The following is an 18,976-nucleotide window of genomic DNA, read 5'->3' on the forward strand; positions in this document are numbered from 1 at the left end:
GTATTCTTGCTTGGAAAATTCCATGACCAGAGGAGTCTGGAAGGCTATAGTCCATGGGGTCGCAGAGTCAGACATGACTAAGCAACTTAACACTTTCACTTGACTTCACTTTCTCACTTGCCCTGGTCACAGATCAGTGGAATGGACTATGATTGAAAAAAAAAACAGAAGAAGGGGAGATGGCTTGTTTTCTGGCGAGAGATAAAGAGGAAACTATTGAATCACCGACTCATTTGTAAATGACCAAGAGAATGAATTAGTCACCGAGTGTTTTTTGATGACCTGTTTGTGATCTGCAGTCTAGTTACTTCTAGTTTCCTCCATAGGAAGGCCAGTAGAGCACGTCTTGGGTTTGAAGGGAGAAAGCAGCATGTTTTAATAAGTAGGACATAGGTTCTGGCATGGTATAGTATATACCCTTAGGCACATTTCTGAAATTCTGTTTCTCAGTTTCATATTATGCAAAATTAGGAGATTTTTTTGTGAGGATTGTGTGTTAAAGAAGTATATAAATTGCCAGACGTAAAGCCTGACCCAGAAATGTTAACTTCCTTCCCTTCTAGCCTAGCATCTTTTTTTCCCCCCAACCTTTGAAAACGGCCTTTTTTGAAAATGGCCTTTTGGAGCTACTTCCCTCATTCATTTCCACTGTTCCTCAATTAGTTCAGGTCCTCTCTATCTAAACTTTTGCTTTTTAATCATTGCTTCTTTATACCTTCCCTGCTTCTGATTTCTATGCCTTACGGTTCATTTTTCACTCTGCTGCCAAAGTACAGTCTGATAGTGTCATGCCCTTGCTCAAAAACTTGCACAGTTCTTTATTACCTTCAAGATAATATATACTCTCCTTAGTATGGAACTCAGAGTTTGCTTATTAAAATTGCAAATGCAGTAATATGTGGAATATTAAGCACGTTAAGAAACACATCAAGGCTTGGAGTTTTGTTCCATGTTTTCGCTGTTTCATTGGCACTTCTTAGGTATATTTTATAACTAACTTTTACCTTGGCTGAATTAGAGGATACACAGGTAAACATGAATTGTACCTTGTCTTCCAGTGTTTGATATCGTGAGGAACTACACTGCAGATTATGACAAGACCTTAATCTTCAATAAAATCCACCATGAACTGAACCAGTTTTGCAGTGCCCATACACTTCAAGAAGTTTACATTGAATTGTTTGGTGAGTCTTATTTGTTTTAAATATATGAATAACCAATTAGAAATCTTGTTCAACTTGTTTGTAAAGGCTATAATAATATTAGTAATATGTTATTTGTGCATTTCTCCTGAATTTATAGTAGAGTAGTTGTGTTTAAAATATTCTTTATCTTAAGTTTAAAATTTCTTTGCTTAAAATTGCTTAAATTAAGCAAATTGTTACTCAAGATACTTTAAGAATGATAACCATTTTCTGAAATGTATAGTGTATAACGTGGTAGAGATTGGAAAAAGATTCATTTCTTACAATATTCTATTTATGCCATGATAATTTACTAAAAATTAGCTTTGCTTGTGTGCTCTCAGTCTCTTCAGTTGCCTCTGACTCTGTGGGACCCCATGGACTGGAGCCCGCCAGGCTTCTCTGTCCATGGGATTCTCCAGACAAGAATACTGGAGTGGGTTGCCCTCCAGGGGATCTTCCCAACCCGGGGATTAAACTTGTGTTTCCTGCATTGCAAGCAGATTCTTTACCATCTGAATCACCAGGGAAGCCTAAGAATACTGCTGTGGGTAGCCTATCCCTTCTCCAGAGAATCTTCCTGACCCAGAAATCAAAACAGGGTCTCCTACATTGCAGGCGGATTCTTTACCAGCTGATCTACCAGGGAAGCCCAGCTTTGTTGCTATTTTCATAGATAATTTGGGGAATTTAGAACCTGTGTCTTGCAGTTTCCCAAGACTCACCTCCACGTTTGATGAGGACTGGCAGGACTCCATATAATTATACTCACAGCTGAGATGTACTACAGCAAAAAAGAGACAGGAAAATTGCAAAAGGAAAAGGCACATGGTGAAGTCTGAACAAAATCAGGCACAAGCTTGCAAGAGTCTTCTCCAGTGGAGTCATGCAGGATACACTTGATTACTGCAGCATTGAAATGTAACAACACATGTGAGATGTTGTCTGCTGGAGAAGCTCATTAGAGACTTTTCTGCCCAGAATTTTTTCTGGAAGGTGTTCATGTAGGTACCTTCTGCCTAGCATGTATCAATACCAATATTCCAGATTTCCAGAAGGAAAGTAGACGCTCAGCATAAAATACATTGTTTGAATAAACAATTTAGGCACAGTGAAGTCATTCTTCCCAGTTCTGGGGATTGTGGAAATGAAATGCTCTCCAAATCCACAACCCCAGGTAACAGTCAGAAACCAGATTGCAAACAGGCCTTTCTAGGATAGTAGTTTTCAGACTTGCTATGTTAACTCTCTTATGTACAAGTTACTTTTCATTTGTGATAGTGACAGTTCTGGCCAGGGGTTAGGTTGCTGCTATTGGCTGCCTACTTCTCTCTTCTGGAATTATTAGTGAATTTCTTAGAGACAGATATAGGAATGGTTTATCAGTGTAGAAATCTATCAGTTGATTCCTCATTGATGATTACAAACTATTGGAATGATGTTTGAGAAAATTTGGCCTTTTTTTATTTGTTACATTACTGATTATTTAGTAATGGGGAAAAGTACTGATGAAGTGGATAGAAAAATTTGTGGATTATAAAGTCAAGTGAAGTGACATCTTTATTCTTGTATGCTTTAAGAACTTTCCCGTGAGGCTTCCCCCCCAACCCCTGCCTTTCAAATCTAAAATAATCAGGTGAGTTCCATAGAAATGAAATTTAGTTATTTGAGAATTTGGATAAAGATTGACCAAAGATGGAACTTTGTCTTTTTTAGAGAATCGAGACACATATTAAGTCACAATACTGAATTAAGACGTTAGAAACCTAGATCCTCCATTTATTGGATAAACGTCAATGGCTGCTTGTTGTCTTTCCTCAATTTTTTTATCCAATAATTCCTCACACTTTTTCTCATTTGTATATATATTTATTTGTTTTCATATGTGTGTGACATGGCTTAAGCTCTATAAAAGAATACTACCATGGAAACTTGAGATCTAATAATAATTAGTTTTGTTTCAGCGCTAGCACAGTGTTAAGACTGTTTTTTTGAGTGTCATGAGAGCTCTTATTCTTGGCTTCAAAAACAGATCAAATAGACGAAAACCTCAAGCAAGCTCTGCAGAAAGATTTAAACGTCATGGCCCCAGGCCTCACCATACAGGTAAGCTCTTCTCCTAGGGAAATTTTTTGGGAATTTTGAGAGCTTTGAATGTAATTGTCCTTTAATAGGACTGTTTATTCAGCAGTTATTTAACTGAAGTGCTTTGGTAATTTATAGTCTATCTTTCTCATTTTAACTTTGGGTTATGGGTAGCATTTTTTTCTGAACTCTTAGAACAGATAAGCTGAGGTTCTTGCAAGAAATAAAATCAATATACTGCTATGTGTGAGGCATTATTAAGATACAGTAATGGTGTTAAGTCAGTGTAAGACTGACCCTTACCATCAGTAAGATTATGAAAAAGAATTTCAAGTATAAAATTCGAACAGTAATTCCAGACAAAGTAGATATCACAAAGTATTCATTGACAGATGAATTGACTGGATGACTGTTGCTCTAAGAGTTAAAAGAACATTTCAAGAAAGTCTGCCTGGAAATGACTAGCCTGGAATTTTGATAGGTCTAGAAGAATTAATAGGATTTATGTGGGGGAAAGGAATAAAGAAGGTATTTCAAGTAGATGGAATGACCTGAGTAAAAGCAAGGTAACAGATTAATTTAATGGTGGTGTGTGATGGTGGCAGTGGCATTGGGAGATAGAATAGTGAGAAAAACTGCTTTTGGAGGTCAGTATTTTTTCAGAGTGGGTTGAAATCCATTCAGTTCAGTTCAGTGACTCAGTTATGTCTGACTCTTTGTGACCCCATGAACCGCAGCACGCCAGGCCTCCCTGTCCATCACCAACTCCCAGAGTCCACCCCCAACTCCTAGAGTCCACCCAAACGCATATCCATCGAGTCGGTGATACCATCTAACCATCTCATCCTCTGTCGTCCCCTTCTCCTCCTGCCCTCAATCTTTCCCAGCATCAGGGTCTTTTCAGATGAGTCAGCTCTTCGCATCAGGTGGCCAAAGTATTGGAGTTTCAGCTTCAACATCAGTCCTTCCAATGAACACCCAGGACTGATCTCCTTTAGAATGGACTGGTTGGATCTCCTTGCAGTCCAAGGGACTCTCAAGAGTCTTCTCCAACACCACAGTTCAAAAGCATCAATTCTTCGGCGCTCAGCTTTCTTTATAGTCCAGCTCTCACATCCATACATGACCACTGGAAAAACCATAGCCTTGACTAGACAGACCTTTGTTGGCAAAGTAATGTCTCTGCTTTTTAATATGCTATCTAGGTTGGTCATAACTTTCCTTCCAAGGAGTAAGCATCTTTTAATTGCATGACTGCAATCACCATCTGCAGTGATTTTGGAGCCCAGAAAAATAAAGTCAGCCACTGTTTCCACTGTTTCCCCATCTATTTGCCATGAAGTGATGGGACTGGATGCCATGATCTTAGTTTTCTGAATGTTGAGCTTTAAGCCAACTTTTTCGCTCTCCTCTTTCACTTTCATCAGGAGGCTCTTTCGTTCTTCTTCACTTTCTGCCATAAGAGTGGTGTCATCTGCATATCTGAGGTTATTGATATTTCTCCCAGCAATCTTGATTCCAGCTTGTGCTTCCTCCAGTCTAGCGTTTCTCATGATGTACTCTGCATATAAGTTAAATAAGTAGGGTGACAATATACAGCCTTGACGTACTCCTTTTCCTATTTGGAACCAGTCTGTTGTTCCATGTCCAGTTCTACCTGTTGCCTCCTGACGTGCATATAGGTTTCTCAAGAGGCAGGTCAGGTGGTCTGGTATTCCCATCTCTTTCAGAATTTTCCACAGTTTATTGTGAGCCACACAGTCAAAGGCTTTGACATAGTCAGAAATCCATTACTAGGTTCTAAAATCAGTTTTAGTGGGTTATGACTAGCCTTTAAATAAAATGGAATTAGAAACCCAGGCACGTGGCTTGTAGTAAGTTTTAAGTATCATTCTGTGAAACTTGTTTGTTTAATGTAAGCTTGTGGGGTAGGTGTTATTGTTGGGTTTCACTGTAAGATACCTTTTCTACTGTAGTCATGCTCAGTAACATTGGAAAGCAGTGACTCTGGATCTGGATTACCAGAGAAGTGGTGAATATGACTTCTCTAATATGCTTCCTTCCTTCCAAGGAGTAAGCGTCTTTTAATTTCATGGCTGCAATCACCATCAGCAGTGATTTTGGAGCCCCCAAAAATCAAGTCCGACACTGTTTCCCCATGTATTTCCCATGAAGTGATGGGACCAGATGCCATGATCTTAGTTTTCTGAACGTTGAGCTTTAAGCCAACTTTTTCACTCTCCTCTTTCACTTTCATCAAGAGGCTCTTTAGTTCTTTTTCACTTTCTGCCATAAGGGTGGTGTCATCCGCATATCTGAGGTTATTGATATTTCTCCCGGCAATCTTGACTCCTTGGAAGGAAGGTTATGGCCAACCTAGATAGCATATTTAAAAGCAGAGACATTACTTTGCCCACAAAAGTCCGTCTAGTCAAGGCTATGGTTTTTCCAGTGGTCATGTATGGATGTGAGAGTTGGACAGTGAAGAAAGGTGAGCGCTGCAGAATTGATGCTTTTGAACTGTGGTGTTGGAGAAGACTCTTGAGAGTCCCTTGGACTGCAAGAAGATCCAATCAATCCATCCTAAAGGAGATCAGTCCTGGGTGTTCATTGGAAGGACTGATGTTGAAGCTGAAACTCCAATGCTTTGGCCACCTCATGCGAAGAGTTGACTCATTGGAAAAGACCCTGATGCTGGGTGGGATTGGGGGCAGGAGGAGAAGGGGACGACAGAGGATGAGATGGTTGGATGGCATCACTGACTCGATGGACATGGGTTTGGGTAGACTCCAGGAGTTGGTGATGGACAGAGAGGCCTGGCGTGCTGCAATTCATGGGGTCGCAAAGAGTCGGACACGACTGAGCGACTGAACTCAACTGAACTGAATATGCTTCCTCAGTTTCTATATCATACTGCTTCTGAGAAGTGTGCATTCACTCTGAGTGATCAGGCACAATCTCATAAACAAGTCCGAGGGTATTTCCCTCTCCTCCCCTTTGCTGTGCCATTATCTCTGCTGGCTGCCTGAGGGGAAGCTGCCCAAGTTACAGGGTCTCTTAATATGTCCAGAGCTAACTTTATAAAACACTTTTGATTGTTCTGGAGTAGCTTTTCAATTTAAAGATAATGTGAATGTCACAGATTCCTACATTCTGCTCAAGTTGTTCCTTGGAGATCTAGCTCATTCTTCTTTACAACCCTCTATCGTTCCTTGCCTTATATTACATAACTATTTCCCTATTGTTTCCAATTTGCCTTTAATAAACAATAGTGTAGTGAATATTCCTGACACATCTCCTTGTATATACAATTTATCTTTCAAAAGTGGCTGTATAAATCTACATTCTTACCAGCAGTATTTGTGAATACTTGTTTCTCCACAACCTCGTCAACATGTGAAGCAATCAGACATGCTGATTTTTGATGCATGGATACATGTGAAGTTATTGAATATCTCTCTTTGATTTGCATTTCATTAGTTGTTAATGAGGTTGACATCTTTTTATTTAATTTTTGTCCATCTGTACTCTTCTGTCAATTGGGTATTCATATTCTTTGCTCTAATGTTGGACTAAAATGGAATCATACCCTAACCATTTTTTTCACCAACAATATGTAAGTGTCTTTCCAAGTCAGAAGTAAAATTCACTACATCATCACTTTTAACGTTTTAATTTAATCCCTATGGCTTCCAGTTTTTACTGTTATGTGCATGTTGTGATGACTAAGCTGTGCTGGGTCTTCATTTCTTTGCAAGGACTTTCTCAAGTTGCGGTGAGCCAGGACTACTCTTTGTTGCAGTGTGCGGGCTTCTCATTGCAGTGGCTTCTCTTGTTGTGGAGTACAGGTTCTAGGGCTTGCAGGCTCAATAGCTGTGGCCCACAGGTGTAATGGCTCTGCAGCATGGGAAATCTTCACAGACCAGGGATCCAACCAGTGTTCCCTGCATTGACAGGCAAATTCTTTCCCACTGTGCCGACAGGGAAGTCCAGGATAAATTCTTAATTGTTGGATTGATGAGTCAAAGTGTATGCCTTGTATGGGGACTTTTTGGTACATATTGCCAAACTGTGTTTCGGAAAAATTTTAGCATCTTGCACTCTCTCATCAGCAGTGTTCATTAGCTGTTGTTTTCTATACATTCGATTATGTGATTGTACCCAAATAATTAACAGATACATGTCTCTAAATCCTTTTGGAGAAAACGTGTATGGTATTTTGTGTTAATTATTGAATATCCTCGGATGTATGTTTGCTCGTTTTTTGGTTTTTATCTGTTTTTCTCATTGACTTAAACTATTTTTGATATGTTAATTATGGCAACTCTTAAATGCGTAGGAAACATTTTCTCCTAGTTTTCTTTTTTGCCATTGAACTTTTCCCCTTGAGAGTTCTGAAGTTTAATTTGAGTATTTTAGCAGTAATTTTAATATTTTTTCTTTATGACATTTTGCTGTGCTAGCATGCTTTTAAGAGCCTTTCACCAACTTTCAAATATAAAAATCTAATTAAAATCAGAAATTACATTTTTTTCTCTACTTTTATAGTTGTATTTTTAGCTTTAAAATTTTAATTCATCTGGAATTCATTTTTAGCTGTGAGGTTGGACTCCAGTCCCTCCCCCAATTATTAACAACAGTAATTATTGAATAATTTATGCCCTTGTGTCTTCCTTGTTTGAAATGCCGATGGTATTGTATGCTAAATTCTGTTATATGGTAAAGTCGTTTTTTGGACTTTGTTCCACTGATTTTTCTATTTCCTATTCTTTCATTAGTTACTGAGCCTTTCATCTTTTCCCATCCAATCTGCTTCTCTCCTGTTTTTTTCTTGTTAGTAAATGGTTCTCTCTTATCCTCAGGCCAGTCTAGATGTATGGGAGACATCTTTGACAACCCCCTTGCCCTTAACATCCAGTCCCTGGATCCTGCTGATTCTACCAAATCCATCTAAAACATCTCTGCCACCTCCTAAAACCAAGTACTGTCTTTTGCCTGGATTTCTGCAATAATCTCCTATCTTGTTTTCTCACTTTTACTTGTCTACTGCATGGCAGGAAAAAGGATCTTTTAAACGTAGCTATATTTATTTGTTGTTTTTATTAAAAGTTGTTGAATGAAAAAAATACCACTTTATATTCATTTTTTAAACTGATAGATCAAGATCTCCATTTTTTGGTTGCTTTAGTCTTGTTATAAAATAGCTTCTTGTAGTTGAAATGCATTTTTAAAACTTAAAGGCTGTTTTTCAGTGTTCCTATCTTTAACATGTTACCTTATGGTTATGATAATTCAACTTTCTAGTCACTTTTAAAACTTTGGTAAGATATATTGTCTTTTCAAAAATAATGGCCTTTGATATTTCTCCCAGTTAACTTTACATGAAGAGTTTTCATTATTGATATTTTCAAGGCATACCAGGTACCTAAATTGGCTTGTACATTTTAAAATTAGGAATATAGTCTATGACTTTACTTATATTATCATTTTTGTTTCTTTTAGGATTTCTGACTTAGGTGAGAAACCCATATACCAAGTTAAATTAATATTCATAAATTTAATGAACTTTAATGCTATTAAATATGTAGTCTATTTTTAAGCATTGAGGAATGCAAACAATTCTTGATGACTCTATTGTATATCTACAGATTGCTGAATAAACTGTATCTAGTAATTTTTTTGGTTAATTTCCTTAGATTTCTGTGTGTGTGTATGGTAAAAATAACTTAACTTGAGATCTACCCTCTTAAAATTTTAAGTGTACATTTTATTGACTGTAGGTACAATGTTGTACAGTAGATCTCTGGAGCTATTTATCTTACTTGATGAAAATTTTATGAATTTCTCTAGAATTTTTTTAACTATGTAATTATGCCAAAATAAAAATGTTGACTTTCTTCCCAATCTAGTATTTTAATTTTCCACATAACACTAATAACTATCTGAAATTCTTTTGTTTATTTATATGCTTCTTGTTGTTATTTACTGTCTTTTTGTCCTTTTAAAATTTTAAAGTCTATGAGCGCGATCTTGCCTTATTTATTGCTGTATCCACAGTGGTTGAAACAAATAGTACTTGGTTCGACTAGACACCCAAGTAATAATTGTTGAGTGAACCTTCTCTGTAACACTCAGTGTTTTAATTTTTCCCTTCTCTATATTTGTACCCCATTTTTTCTTTTCTTTTTTAAAAATTTTATTTTTTTGACTTTGCTAGATCGTTGTTGCTGTGAGGGCTTTTCTCTAGCTGTGGTAAGCAGGGCCTTCTCTCTAGTTACAGTGCACAGGCTTCTCATTGCTATGGCTTCTCTTGTTGTGGATTAAGGGCTCTAGAGCACGCAGGCTTCAACGTTGCAGCACGTGGGCTCAGTAGTTGTGGCTCCAGGCTCTAGAGCACAGGCTCAGTAGTTGTGGCTCACGGGCTTAGTTGCTCTGTGACATGTGAAATCTTCCCAAGGGATCGAACCTGTGTCTCCTTCATCACCACTGAGCCACGAGGGAAGCCCTGCATTCTTTCTTCTTCAACAACTACTGTGGCAAATTGAAGTGGTGAAAAACTTCTTGATTTATTTTTTTTCTATGCTATTTAAGGCAATAACTATATTATATGCTGGCTTTTGGTTTAAAGTATGTGCTTATGACCCAGGGTTCAGTTTCAACAGACACACTCATTTCATCAGCCTTTTTCCCTTTCTTCACTCATTGTGTGTGTTTGTGTATTTGACCATTGCTTTGGGGTACATTTTATTTCTTAAATCTCTTTATGAAGCAAATTATTCATGGTCTCTATATATCAGTAGGTGCTTATATTTCACATATTTGAAAGTTATGAGATTTCCCAAGATTAACAAGTGTATGGTATATTCTTTAGTCACGCAGCATGATAGAAGTCTTCAGAAGACAGTCCTATTTCATGCTGCTTTTTAAGACTAGGAGAACACTTGGCCATTCCTTCCCTCTGAATCATATTGGAGGTCACCTGTCTTTCTGGTACTCACATAGGGAAATTGGGCATCTCTTACCAATTCTGGTTCTGGATTTTTCTTTGTCTTCTGGATACGTCCTTAAGTTCTTCATAACCTCACATGCTTCAACCTTCAGCATGAAAATTGAGTTTTTTTTTTTTACCATAGTCCCCAGCTTTTTATTCCATTTCACTCTAATTCTTATATTTAGTTATGATAATCCTCAGTTATGCACAGATCTAGCTTTTTATGGAGGGGAGGCTGTGTTGCTTAAAAGTTTTAAAAGCTTTCTTTCAAAAGCCCTAAATGAAGGCGTCATGCCTAAAACCCTGGTTGCTTAAAAGTTCAGCCAATTTTCAGAAGGAAATTAAAAGTTGCTTCAGATCAGCAAGGTGTTGTGTGTGTGTGTGCGCACATGCACGTGCAGTCAGGTGGAGGGTGGTACAGGATGTTTAGCTAGTAAAATCAAACACTTCTGAGAGGTCAGGTCCTTAATACAGAAAAATCAGCCTTTGGAACCTGGATTTCCCACATAGATGTAACCGAGTAAGCGCTTGTGTGTCCACAGCACAGAAAGCCAAACTCTTGACAGTTGTTGTTTGCAGCAAAGTAAAAGTTTATTTGCAGGATCCAATGAAGAGAGTGGGCAGCTAATGCTCAGAGGACCCAAACTCCTCAATAGCTTTAAGGGAAGTTTTTATAGGCAACATTTGAGGTGAGGGTTGTAGGAGGCATGACTTTCCTGGTTAATATTCCAGAAATATTAATCATCAATCTTCTTGTGCCAACCAATCTGGGGTCTGTGTGCTCATGCTTAGCATGTAGTCACCATCCTCCACCTGGGTGAGGGCCTTAGTTCCTGCAGAATGAGTCAGAGATATGCATCAGGTTGTTATATATATCCCTTGACTCTGTTTTATAAATTACTGTTTCTTGACTGCTTGAGTTTGTTCTTTGGAACTCAGGAAGGGCCCAGGAGACTAAAGCCTTTTTCTACAAAAAAGAAACAGGGAACACAGAGGGGCTTTTGTACTAGGCTCTTGCACCCCCAAATTATCCTGTTTCATAGATATTTGTGCCAAGGTACACTATGATTAGGGAAACTGTGTAGTAAACAATGTTTGCAGAGACACATAGACTTTGTTCTAAGCAAGATTCTAGGGAGAAAGAATGTAGCCTGCTAATTGGTATTTGTTAACTATTAATTGGTGTTTGTTTTTCCTCAGTGTTGGGCCATTTATTTGTAATCATTACTGAGTGATTGCAGGTTTAGGAAGTGATCAGTTCATTTACTGTCTACTATATTAAGTTGCATATACCCACCAGAGTTTGTTTTTGTTTTTGACTATTTCCTACTTTACAATTTAAATCTTGAAATTTTGCCTTTCTTCTGTTTCTTTGACTTGCAGGTTTGAAAGGAAACAAAAGTATTCAATTTAAGAGCTTTGTGAAAGGTCTTTTAAGGGAGAATCTTTTCCCTAAAAATTTATTTCCTCAATGGATAGAGGAAATCCATTAGCCAAGCATTTTTTTAAGGAAACAAGAAGCAGCTTATCTTTGACTTTGGTGTGGTGGCAGGAAAAATAGATTTTCTACTGGATCCCTACATGTGTTTGTAGGCAGCTATGTCATAGCTATTTAATATTAGTTTCATTTGAGGCACTCTTTTGTACAAGATTTAAAGATTTATTTTTCAAATATACTTTGGCTTTTTCACTTTTATTTTTTAGGCTGTGCGTGTTACAAAACCCAAAATCCCAGAAGCCATAAGAAGAAATTTTGAGTTAATGTGAGTAATATGCATAGGATCTCAATATTTTTATTTTGGGTTGTCTACATATTTATCTTACCAGTCTAGAGGAAAAAATTGTTTGAGATAATTACACTGGGGAGGAGTCTATGTCTATCTTCCATACTTTAATTCTAATAATACTATCTATTCTGGTGTCTTAATTCCTACTAGACTCTTATTAGTTTTCTTTTTATATATGGACATTTCAGGAGCAGCTTCAGTGGCTAAAGATGCAGTTTGCTGTAGAACTATTGTTGGAAGCCTAAGGAGCTATAATTTGGATGTGAATAATACCTTGAATTAAATATTAATAGAGGAGAGAAAGAGTCCTAGCTGTTAAGGTTGAAGAGAGTGCCTGTATTTTGTTACTGTGTTATAAATGGTAAGAATAAACACACTGGTATCAAGTTTGCTTTTCCATTGTATGTGATTGTGTATCTAAAGTTAGATCTGATCTTTATAATTTGCCTTTGAGGAAGCTTTGCCAGCCTTGACTCCTGGTGGTCTTCTCTTTTATGTGTCCAGGGCTGACTGGGAATGAAGAAGTTACTTGCTTGACATGAGATTAGTTTCTGAGTGTTTTAGAAGAATCCTTTTAAAGGACTACCTGTTGTAGTCAAAATGTTTTTGTGTGTGTGCAGTCAGGTGTGGGGTGGTGTACAGGATGTTTAACTAGTTAAATCAAACACTTCTGAGAGATACAGTCCTTGATACAGAAAAGTCAGCCTTCGGAATCTGGATTTCCCAAGTAGATATAACCATGTAAGGGCTTATGTGTCCACAGCCCAGAAAGCCAGACTCTGACAATGGGTATCATGACAGGCACTGAAAAGAAGAAACTGAATTCTTTAGGAAACTAAAGTATTATTATTCTGTCTTCCTTAAAGACTTTAGGAAACTTGGAAGATATGTTAAGAGGCAAAATATGAAATGCTAGAAAACTAACTTTGCAAAAGTCAAGAATACAAAAGATGTATAAATACAGGGAGTCCAAAAAGTAATAATAATACTTTATAGAGTGCTCTACTTCTGAGTCTTTATTTTTCCCAAGTCTATATCTTCTGTTATGCATAATTTTGTTTTCCGTTTTTTTATTGTAGAAAAAGAACTCTTCTTTTAAAACTATAAAGCACAGAGTGCTAGACTGAGTAGATCATGGGTCTCATCCATTTATAGAAGAAAAAAATTTCTTGAAGGCTCAGGAGGTCTTAGACTTTAAATATAATAGCTTCTGGTGATGGAAAGATGAATACTATGTGTTCTCTGTCCTCAAATAACTCATAGTATCCAGAATGTCATTTTATATCTTTTATCAGTGTTAACAGAAAGAAAGGAAAGAGGTTGGGGAGGGTGATGTTTGGGGAAACTATTGGAGTGTCTGGATTCTGGATCTTTCCTAAGTTTAAAGACTGTTGGAATTCCATAATTAAAGGCTACCTTGGAATAATGCAGTCTAACCTCCCACCTAATGGGTATCTTTTTTTTAATACCCTTCCTTCCATGTGGTCCCCCAGTAGCCATTTGTCCATGCTTAGTGACGGGCCACCTATTTCCATTATTAGGAAGCTCAAATTCTTAGAATCTTCTTTTGTACATTGAGCCCCAGTTCACCATCTAATTAAGAACTGCCGTCTAGTTTTATCTTCTGTACAACAAATAGGGCCACTACATGAGAGTGTCTACCAGAAGAGGGCCTGAAGTCCAGCCCCCTTCTGCTTGCCAAACCATGCACCTGAGGGGCTGCATCTTCCCAGAGGTTAGTGCCTTTTGCTAGTTGGTCCAGTTTAGCTGGAGGCCTAATAGCGAAGGAGCCATTTATATACTCCAGACACTTCCAGATCACAGGCCTTTTCTTGATACAGTTAGTGGAAAAGATCAGCCTAAGGGCTTCCCAGGTGGTTCAGTGGTTGAGAATCTGCTTGCCATTGCAGGAGACGCAGGAGGCATGGATTCAGTCCCTGAGTTGGGAAGATCCCCTGGAGTAGGAAATGGCAACCCACTCTAGTAATCTTGCCAGGATAATTTCATGGACAGAGGAGTCTGGCAGGCTACAGTCCATGAGGTCACAAAGAGTTGGACATGACTGAGCAACTGAACATGTCAGACTAAACTATATTAAATTTGATTCCTATTTCTGGATGACTTTGGACAAATCATTTAACCTTTCAACCTCAGATTTATTATCAGTAAAATAGGATAATACCTCTCTTGCCTACCTTAGCAAATCAGAAAATTCTTATTGAAAATGATGCTCTGAACCACTGTGGTGTCAGAATTAATACCTATGACTATAGATCATTTCTCATTTTTTGTAATTTTTTTTCCCACAGGGAGGCTGAGAAGACAAAACTTCTTATAGCTGCACAGAAACAAAAGGTTGTGGAGAAAGAAGCTGAGACAGAGAGGAAAAAGGCTGTTATAGGTACTTGGATTTCTTTCGGAAATGGAAGTCTCTAAGTACATGTGTTGTTAGTTTGTCCTGTTCTTTGTCAGCCTCATGTTGGATATTGATGGGACTCAAATAAGATTGCATCATACATGATGGAGAATCCTGGAAATTCCTTTGTATGTTAAGATGTCCTAAAGCCTTTAAACGTAGATGAGGTCAGTACTTGATGAAGTGCTTTGGCTCTCCACTGTGTTGTTGACCCCCTCTGTTGTCTTTCGAGGACAGGGACAGTGGATAGGGTTTGGGAACAGTTCTAGCCTCTGGTGGAATAGGGGTTTTGTGTACACAGATTCAGAATAAGGGAGGGTTTTTTGCCAAAGCTCAGGATTATAGTATGCATCCTTACTGTTGACATGCAACCTAGTTTTATCTGCATGGATAGATATTGCCATCTCTGGAAGTACAGCAGGGTTGCTTATAGCTAATTTTAAGTCACAGGGGCTTTCCTAAAACCCCAGCATACTGTTAGTCAACTGCTGCCTTAGGTTCTCACTTGTTTGTTCCTTGGTTTGCTGAAAGTTTATTTTATATTAAAATATTTCAAATATATAGGAATATACAAAGAACAATATAATGCAGGCTTAACATTTTGCCATATTTCTTTCAGATTGCATTTTCTTTTAGGAAAATGTTTATATATCTATTTGAAGTCTCCCTTTGCACCCCTCCCTGGTCTTATTTCTTGACCTGTCTTCTCAGAGTAGCTTCTGTTCTGAAGTTGACATAAATCTTTTCTGTCCATATTACTTTAAGTATGTAACAATTCACAGAATTGTTTTACTACAGAAGTGGTATCAAACTCCACCTTTTATTTACAACTTCCTTTTTTTTTAACTAACACTGAGTTTTATTCATATTGATACATATAGATCTAGTTTCTTTTTTAATTGCTATGTATGCATTTCATTCCGTGAGTGATCCTCATTTGATGGATTACTAATGAAGAGCTAGTTTCTGGTTGTTCCTTATTACAGACTGTTCTGCAGTAATACCCTTATCCACATCACTCTGTGCACACGTGCAAGAATTCGAGAAGTGCTGCTTTAACATGTGGTGTGGGTCCGTTCCCTGTCTATTATATTTTATTAAATAGTAAAATACAAAAAAATTCTTTCCCGCAGCTGGTTTGAGAAGCACTGCTCTAGAATATGTATCTCAAAGTAGAATTGCTGAGTCATAGGGTACACACATCTTCAAGTTACAAAAACACTGCCAAGTTGCTCTTCAAAGTGACTCCTCCATTTTACCCTTTCTTCAGCAGTGTTTTAGTTTCCATTTCTTTGCTGCCTTATTCAGTTCTAATTTCCACGCATCCTCCTCTACCCATGGAGTTAACAGATTTTTTAAAATTTATGCCATTTTGATGATGGACATGAAACCACACAGTTTTGATGAGTTTCCCCGGTTACTGGTGAAGTTGAGTATTGTTTATGGGACATTCAAGTTTCCCTTTTTTTGATGTGTAATTGCCTGTTAATGTCTTTGGCCTTTATTTGATTACTTTTTAAAACTGATTTGTAAAAATTCTTTATATCTTCTAGACACTAATCCCTTCCCAGGTTTATACATTGCAGATATCTTCTCTCAATTTATGACATGTCTTTGAACTTTATGATGTCTTTGACATACGTATATATTTCATTTTCATGTAATCAGATTCATCAATCTTTTCCTTTCCAGTTTGTGCTTTTCCTATCTTGTTTAAGAATTCTTTCCCAACCCCAAAATAATAATTTTATTCTAAAAATTATAAAGTTTTTCTTCTTATATTTCGATCTTGAGCTCATCTGAAATTTATTTTAATGTTTAGTGTGATACAGAAATTCAATTTCAGTTCAGTTCAGTCGCTCAGTGAGTCTGCCTCTTTGCGACCCAATGAACTGCAGCAAGAGAGGCTTCCCTGTCCATCACTAGCTCCCAGCGATTGGTCAAACTCATGCCCATCCGAGTCAGTGATGCCATCCAACCATCTCATCCTCTGTTATTCCCTTCTCCTCCTGCCTTCACTCTTTCCCAGCATCAGGGTCTTTTCTCAGGAGTCAGTTCTTCACATCAGGTGGCTGAAGTATTGGAGCTTCAGCATCAGTTCTTCCAATAAATACTCAGGACTGATTTCCTTTAGAATTGACTGGTTTGATCTCCTTGGAGTCCAAGGGACTCTCAAGCGTCTTCTCCAACACCACAGTTCAAAAGCGTCAATTCTTTGGCACTCAGCTTTCTTTATGGTCCAACTCTCACATCCATACATTACTACTGGAAAAACCATAGCTTTGATTAGACAGAACTTTGTTGGCAAAATAATGTCTCTGCTTTTTAATACGCTGTCTGGGTTGGTCATAGCTTTTCTTCCAAGCAAGCATCTTTTAATTTCATGGCTGCAGTCATCATCTCCAGTGATTTTGGAGTCCCAAGAAAATAAAGTCTGTCACTGTTTCCATTGTTTCCCCATCCATTTACCATGAAGTGATGGGGACCAGATGCCATGATCTTCGTTTTTTGAATGTTGAATTTTAAGCCAACTTTTTTCACTCTCCTCTTTCACTTCCATCAAGAGGCTCTTCAGTTCCTCTTCGCTTTCTGCCATAAGGGTGGTGTCATCTGCATATCGGAGGTTGTTGATATTTCTCCTGGGAATATTGATTCCAGCTTGTGCTTCATTCACGCCCGGCATTTTGCATGATGTACTCTGCATGTAAGTTAAATAAGCAGAGTGACAGTATACAGCCTTGAAGTACTCCTTTCCCAATTTGGAACCAGTCCCTTGTTCCATGTCTGGTTCTAACTGTTGCTTCTTGTCCTGCATACAGATTTCTCAGGAGGCAGGTAGGTGATCTGGTAGTCCTATCTCTTTTTTTCCACAGTTTGTTGTGATCCACACAGTCAGAGGCTCTAGCGTAGTCAATAAAGCAGAAGTAGATGTTTTTCTGGAACTCTCTTGCTCTTTCGATGATCCAATGGATGTTGGCAAATTGATCTCTGGTTCTTCTGCCTTCTCTAAAACCAGCTTGAACATCTGAAAATTCTCGGTTCACGTACTTTTGGAGCCTCACTTGGAGAATTTTGAGCATTACTTTGCTAGCATGTGAGATGAGTGCAATTGTGCAGTAGTTTGAGGATTCTTTGGCATTGCCTTTCTTTGGGATTGGAATGAAAACTGACCTTTTCGAGTCCTATGGCCACTGCTGAGTTTTCCAAATTTGCTGGCATATTGAGTGCAGCACTTTCATAGCATCGTCTTTTAGGATTTGAAATAGTTCAACTGAAATTCCATCACTTCCACTAACTTTGTTCATAGTGATGCTTTCTAAGGCCCACTTGACTTCGGACTCCAGGACATGTGGCCCTAGGTGAGTGATCACACCATCGTGATTATCTGGGTCATTAAGATCTTTTTTGTATAGTTCTTCTGTGTATTCTTGCCACCTCTTTTTAATATCTTCTGCTTCTGTTAGGTCCCTACCATTTCTGTCCTTTATTGTGCCCATCTTTGCATGAAATGTTCCCTTGGTATCTCTAATTTTCTTGAAGAGATCTCTTGTCTTTCTCATCCTATTGTTTTCCTCTATTTCTTTGCATGATCACTGAGAAAGGCTTTCTTATCTCTCCCTGCTATTCTTTGGAACTCTACATTCAAATGGGTATATCTTTCCTTTTCTCCTTTGCCTTTAACTTCTCTTCATTTCTCAGCCTTTTTTGTAAGGCCCCCTCAGACAACCATTTGTCCTTTTTGCATTTCTTTTTCTTAGGGATGATCTTGATCACTGCCTCTTGTACAGTGTCACAAACCTCTGCCCATAGTTCTTCAGGCACTATCAAATCTAATCCGTTTAACTTTTTCCAAACAGCAAACTATCTTAGACTATTGAGCAGTTCCTTATTCCCTTTATTTATTTCTAATGCCACATCTGTCATATAATAAGTTCCTATATATAATTTGTTTTGTTGCTTGGGTTTCTGTTTTCTTTCAATTTCTTTGTCTTTCGTTTTCCAGTAGTACCTTGCTTTAATTACTGTAGCTTTTATTTTAAGTCTTGCTATCTGGTAGAGCAAGTTTGTTTCTTTTTCACTATTCCTCTTAACTGTTCCTATTTCTAAAATTGTATTGGACTATTCTAAGCCCTTAATTCCTCCATATAAATTTTAGAACCAGCTCAAGTTCTATAAAATCTGTTGAATTTTTATTGTAGTCACATTACTTGTATATGATATATCAGTTTGAACAGAATTATAATATTTATGATATTGAATTTTATAAATCTATTGCATTTCTCCATTTATGAGACTGAAAGAATGACCTTTCAAAAAAGGTATCATAATCTTCTTCTCATAGTTCTACACACTCTTTGTTAGAGACTTATTTCTATATATTCCTCAAATATTTTGCTAGTACAGATAGGCTCTTTTTTCAAGACACATTTTTGAACTGCTTTTTACTTTTGTAGGTATGCTGTTGATTTTTTCATTTAGCAGTCTTCCTGAAAATGCTGTTGCTTGTAATGTT

The 18,976-nt window shown here is 37.7% G+C and overlaps 1 protein-coding gene across 4 annotated transcripts in view; it reads left to right on the forward strand.

Moving 5' to 3' along the window:
* Positions 1-18,976, forward strand: part of ERLIN1 (ER lipid raft associated 1) — a 37,809-nt gene that overhangs the window by 11,639 nt on the left and 7,194 nt on the right. For all 4 annotated transcript variants that reach the window (XM_081548674.1, XM_081548683.1, XM_081548664.1 and 1 more), the window contains 4 exons: positions 1,059-1,184; positions 3,217-3,290; positions 11,965-12,023; positions 14,357-14,448. In XM_081548674.1, the coding sequence (XP_081404800.1) occupies positions 1,059-1,184; positions 3,217-3,290; positions 11,965-12,023; positions 14,357-14,448 (351 nt within the window). The remainder of the gene's footprint in view (positions 1-1,058; positions 1,185-3,216; positions 3,291-11,964; positions 12,024-14,356; positions 14,449-18,976) is intronic.

Source organism: Giraffa tippelskirchi, chromosome 2, assembly GCF_054371585.1.
Source record: "Giraffa tippelskirchi isolate mGirTip1 chromosome 2, T2T-mGirTip1v1.2.pri, whole genome shotgun sequence".
In the NCBI taxonomy this organism is placed as follows: Eukaryota; Metazoa; Chordata; class Mammalia; order Artiodactyla; family Giraffidae; genus Giraffa; species Giraffa tippelskirchi.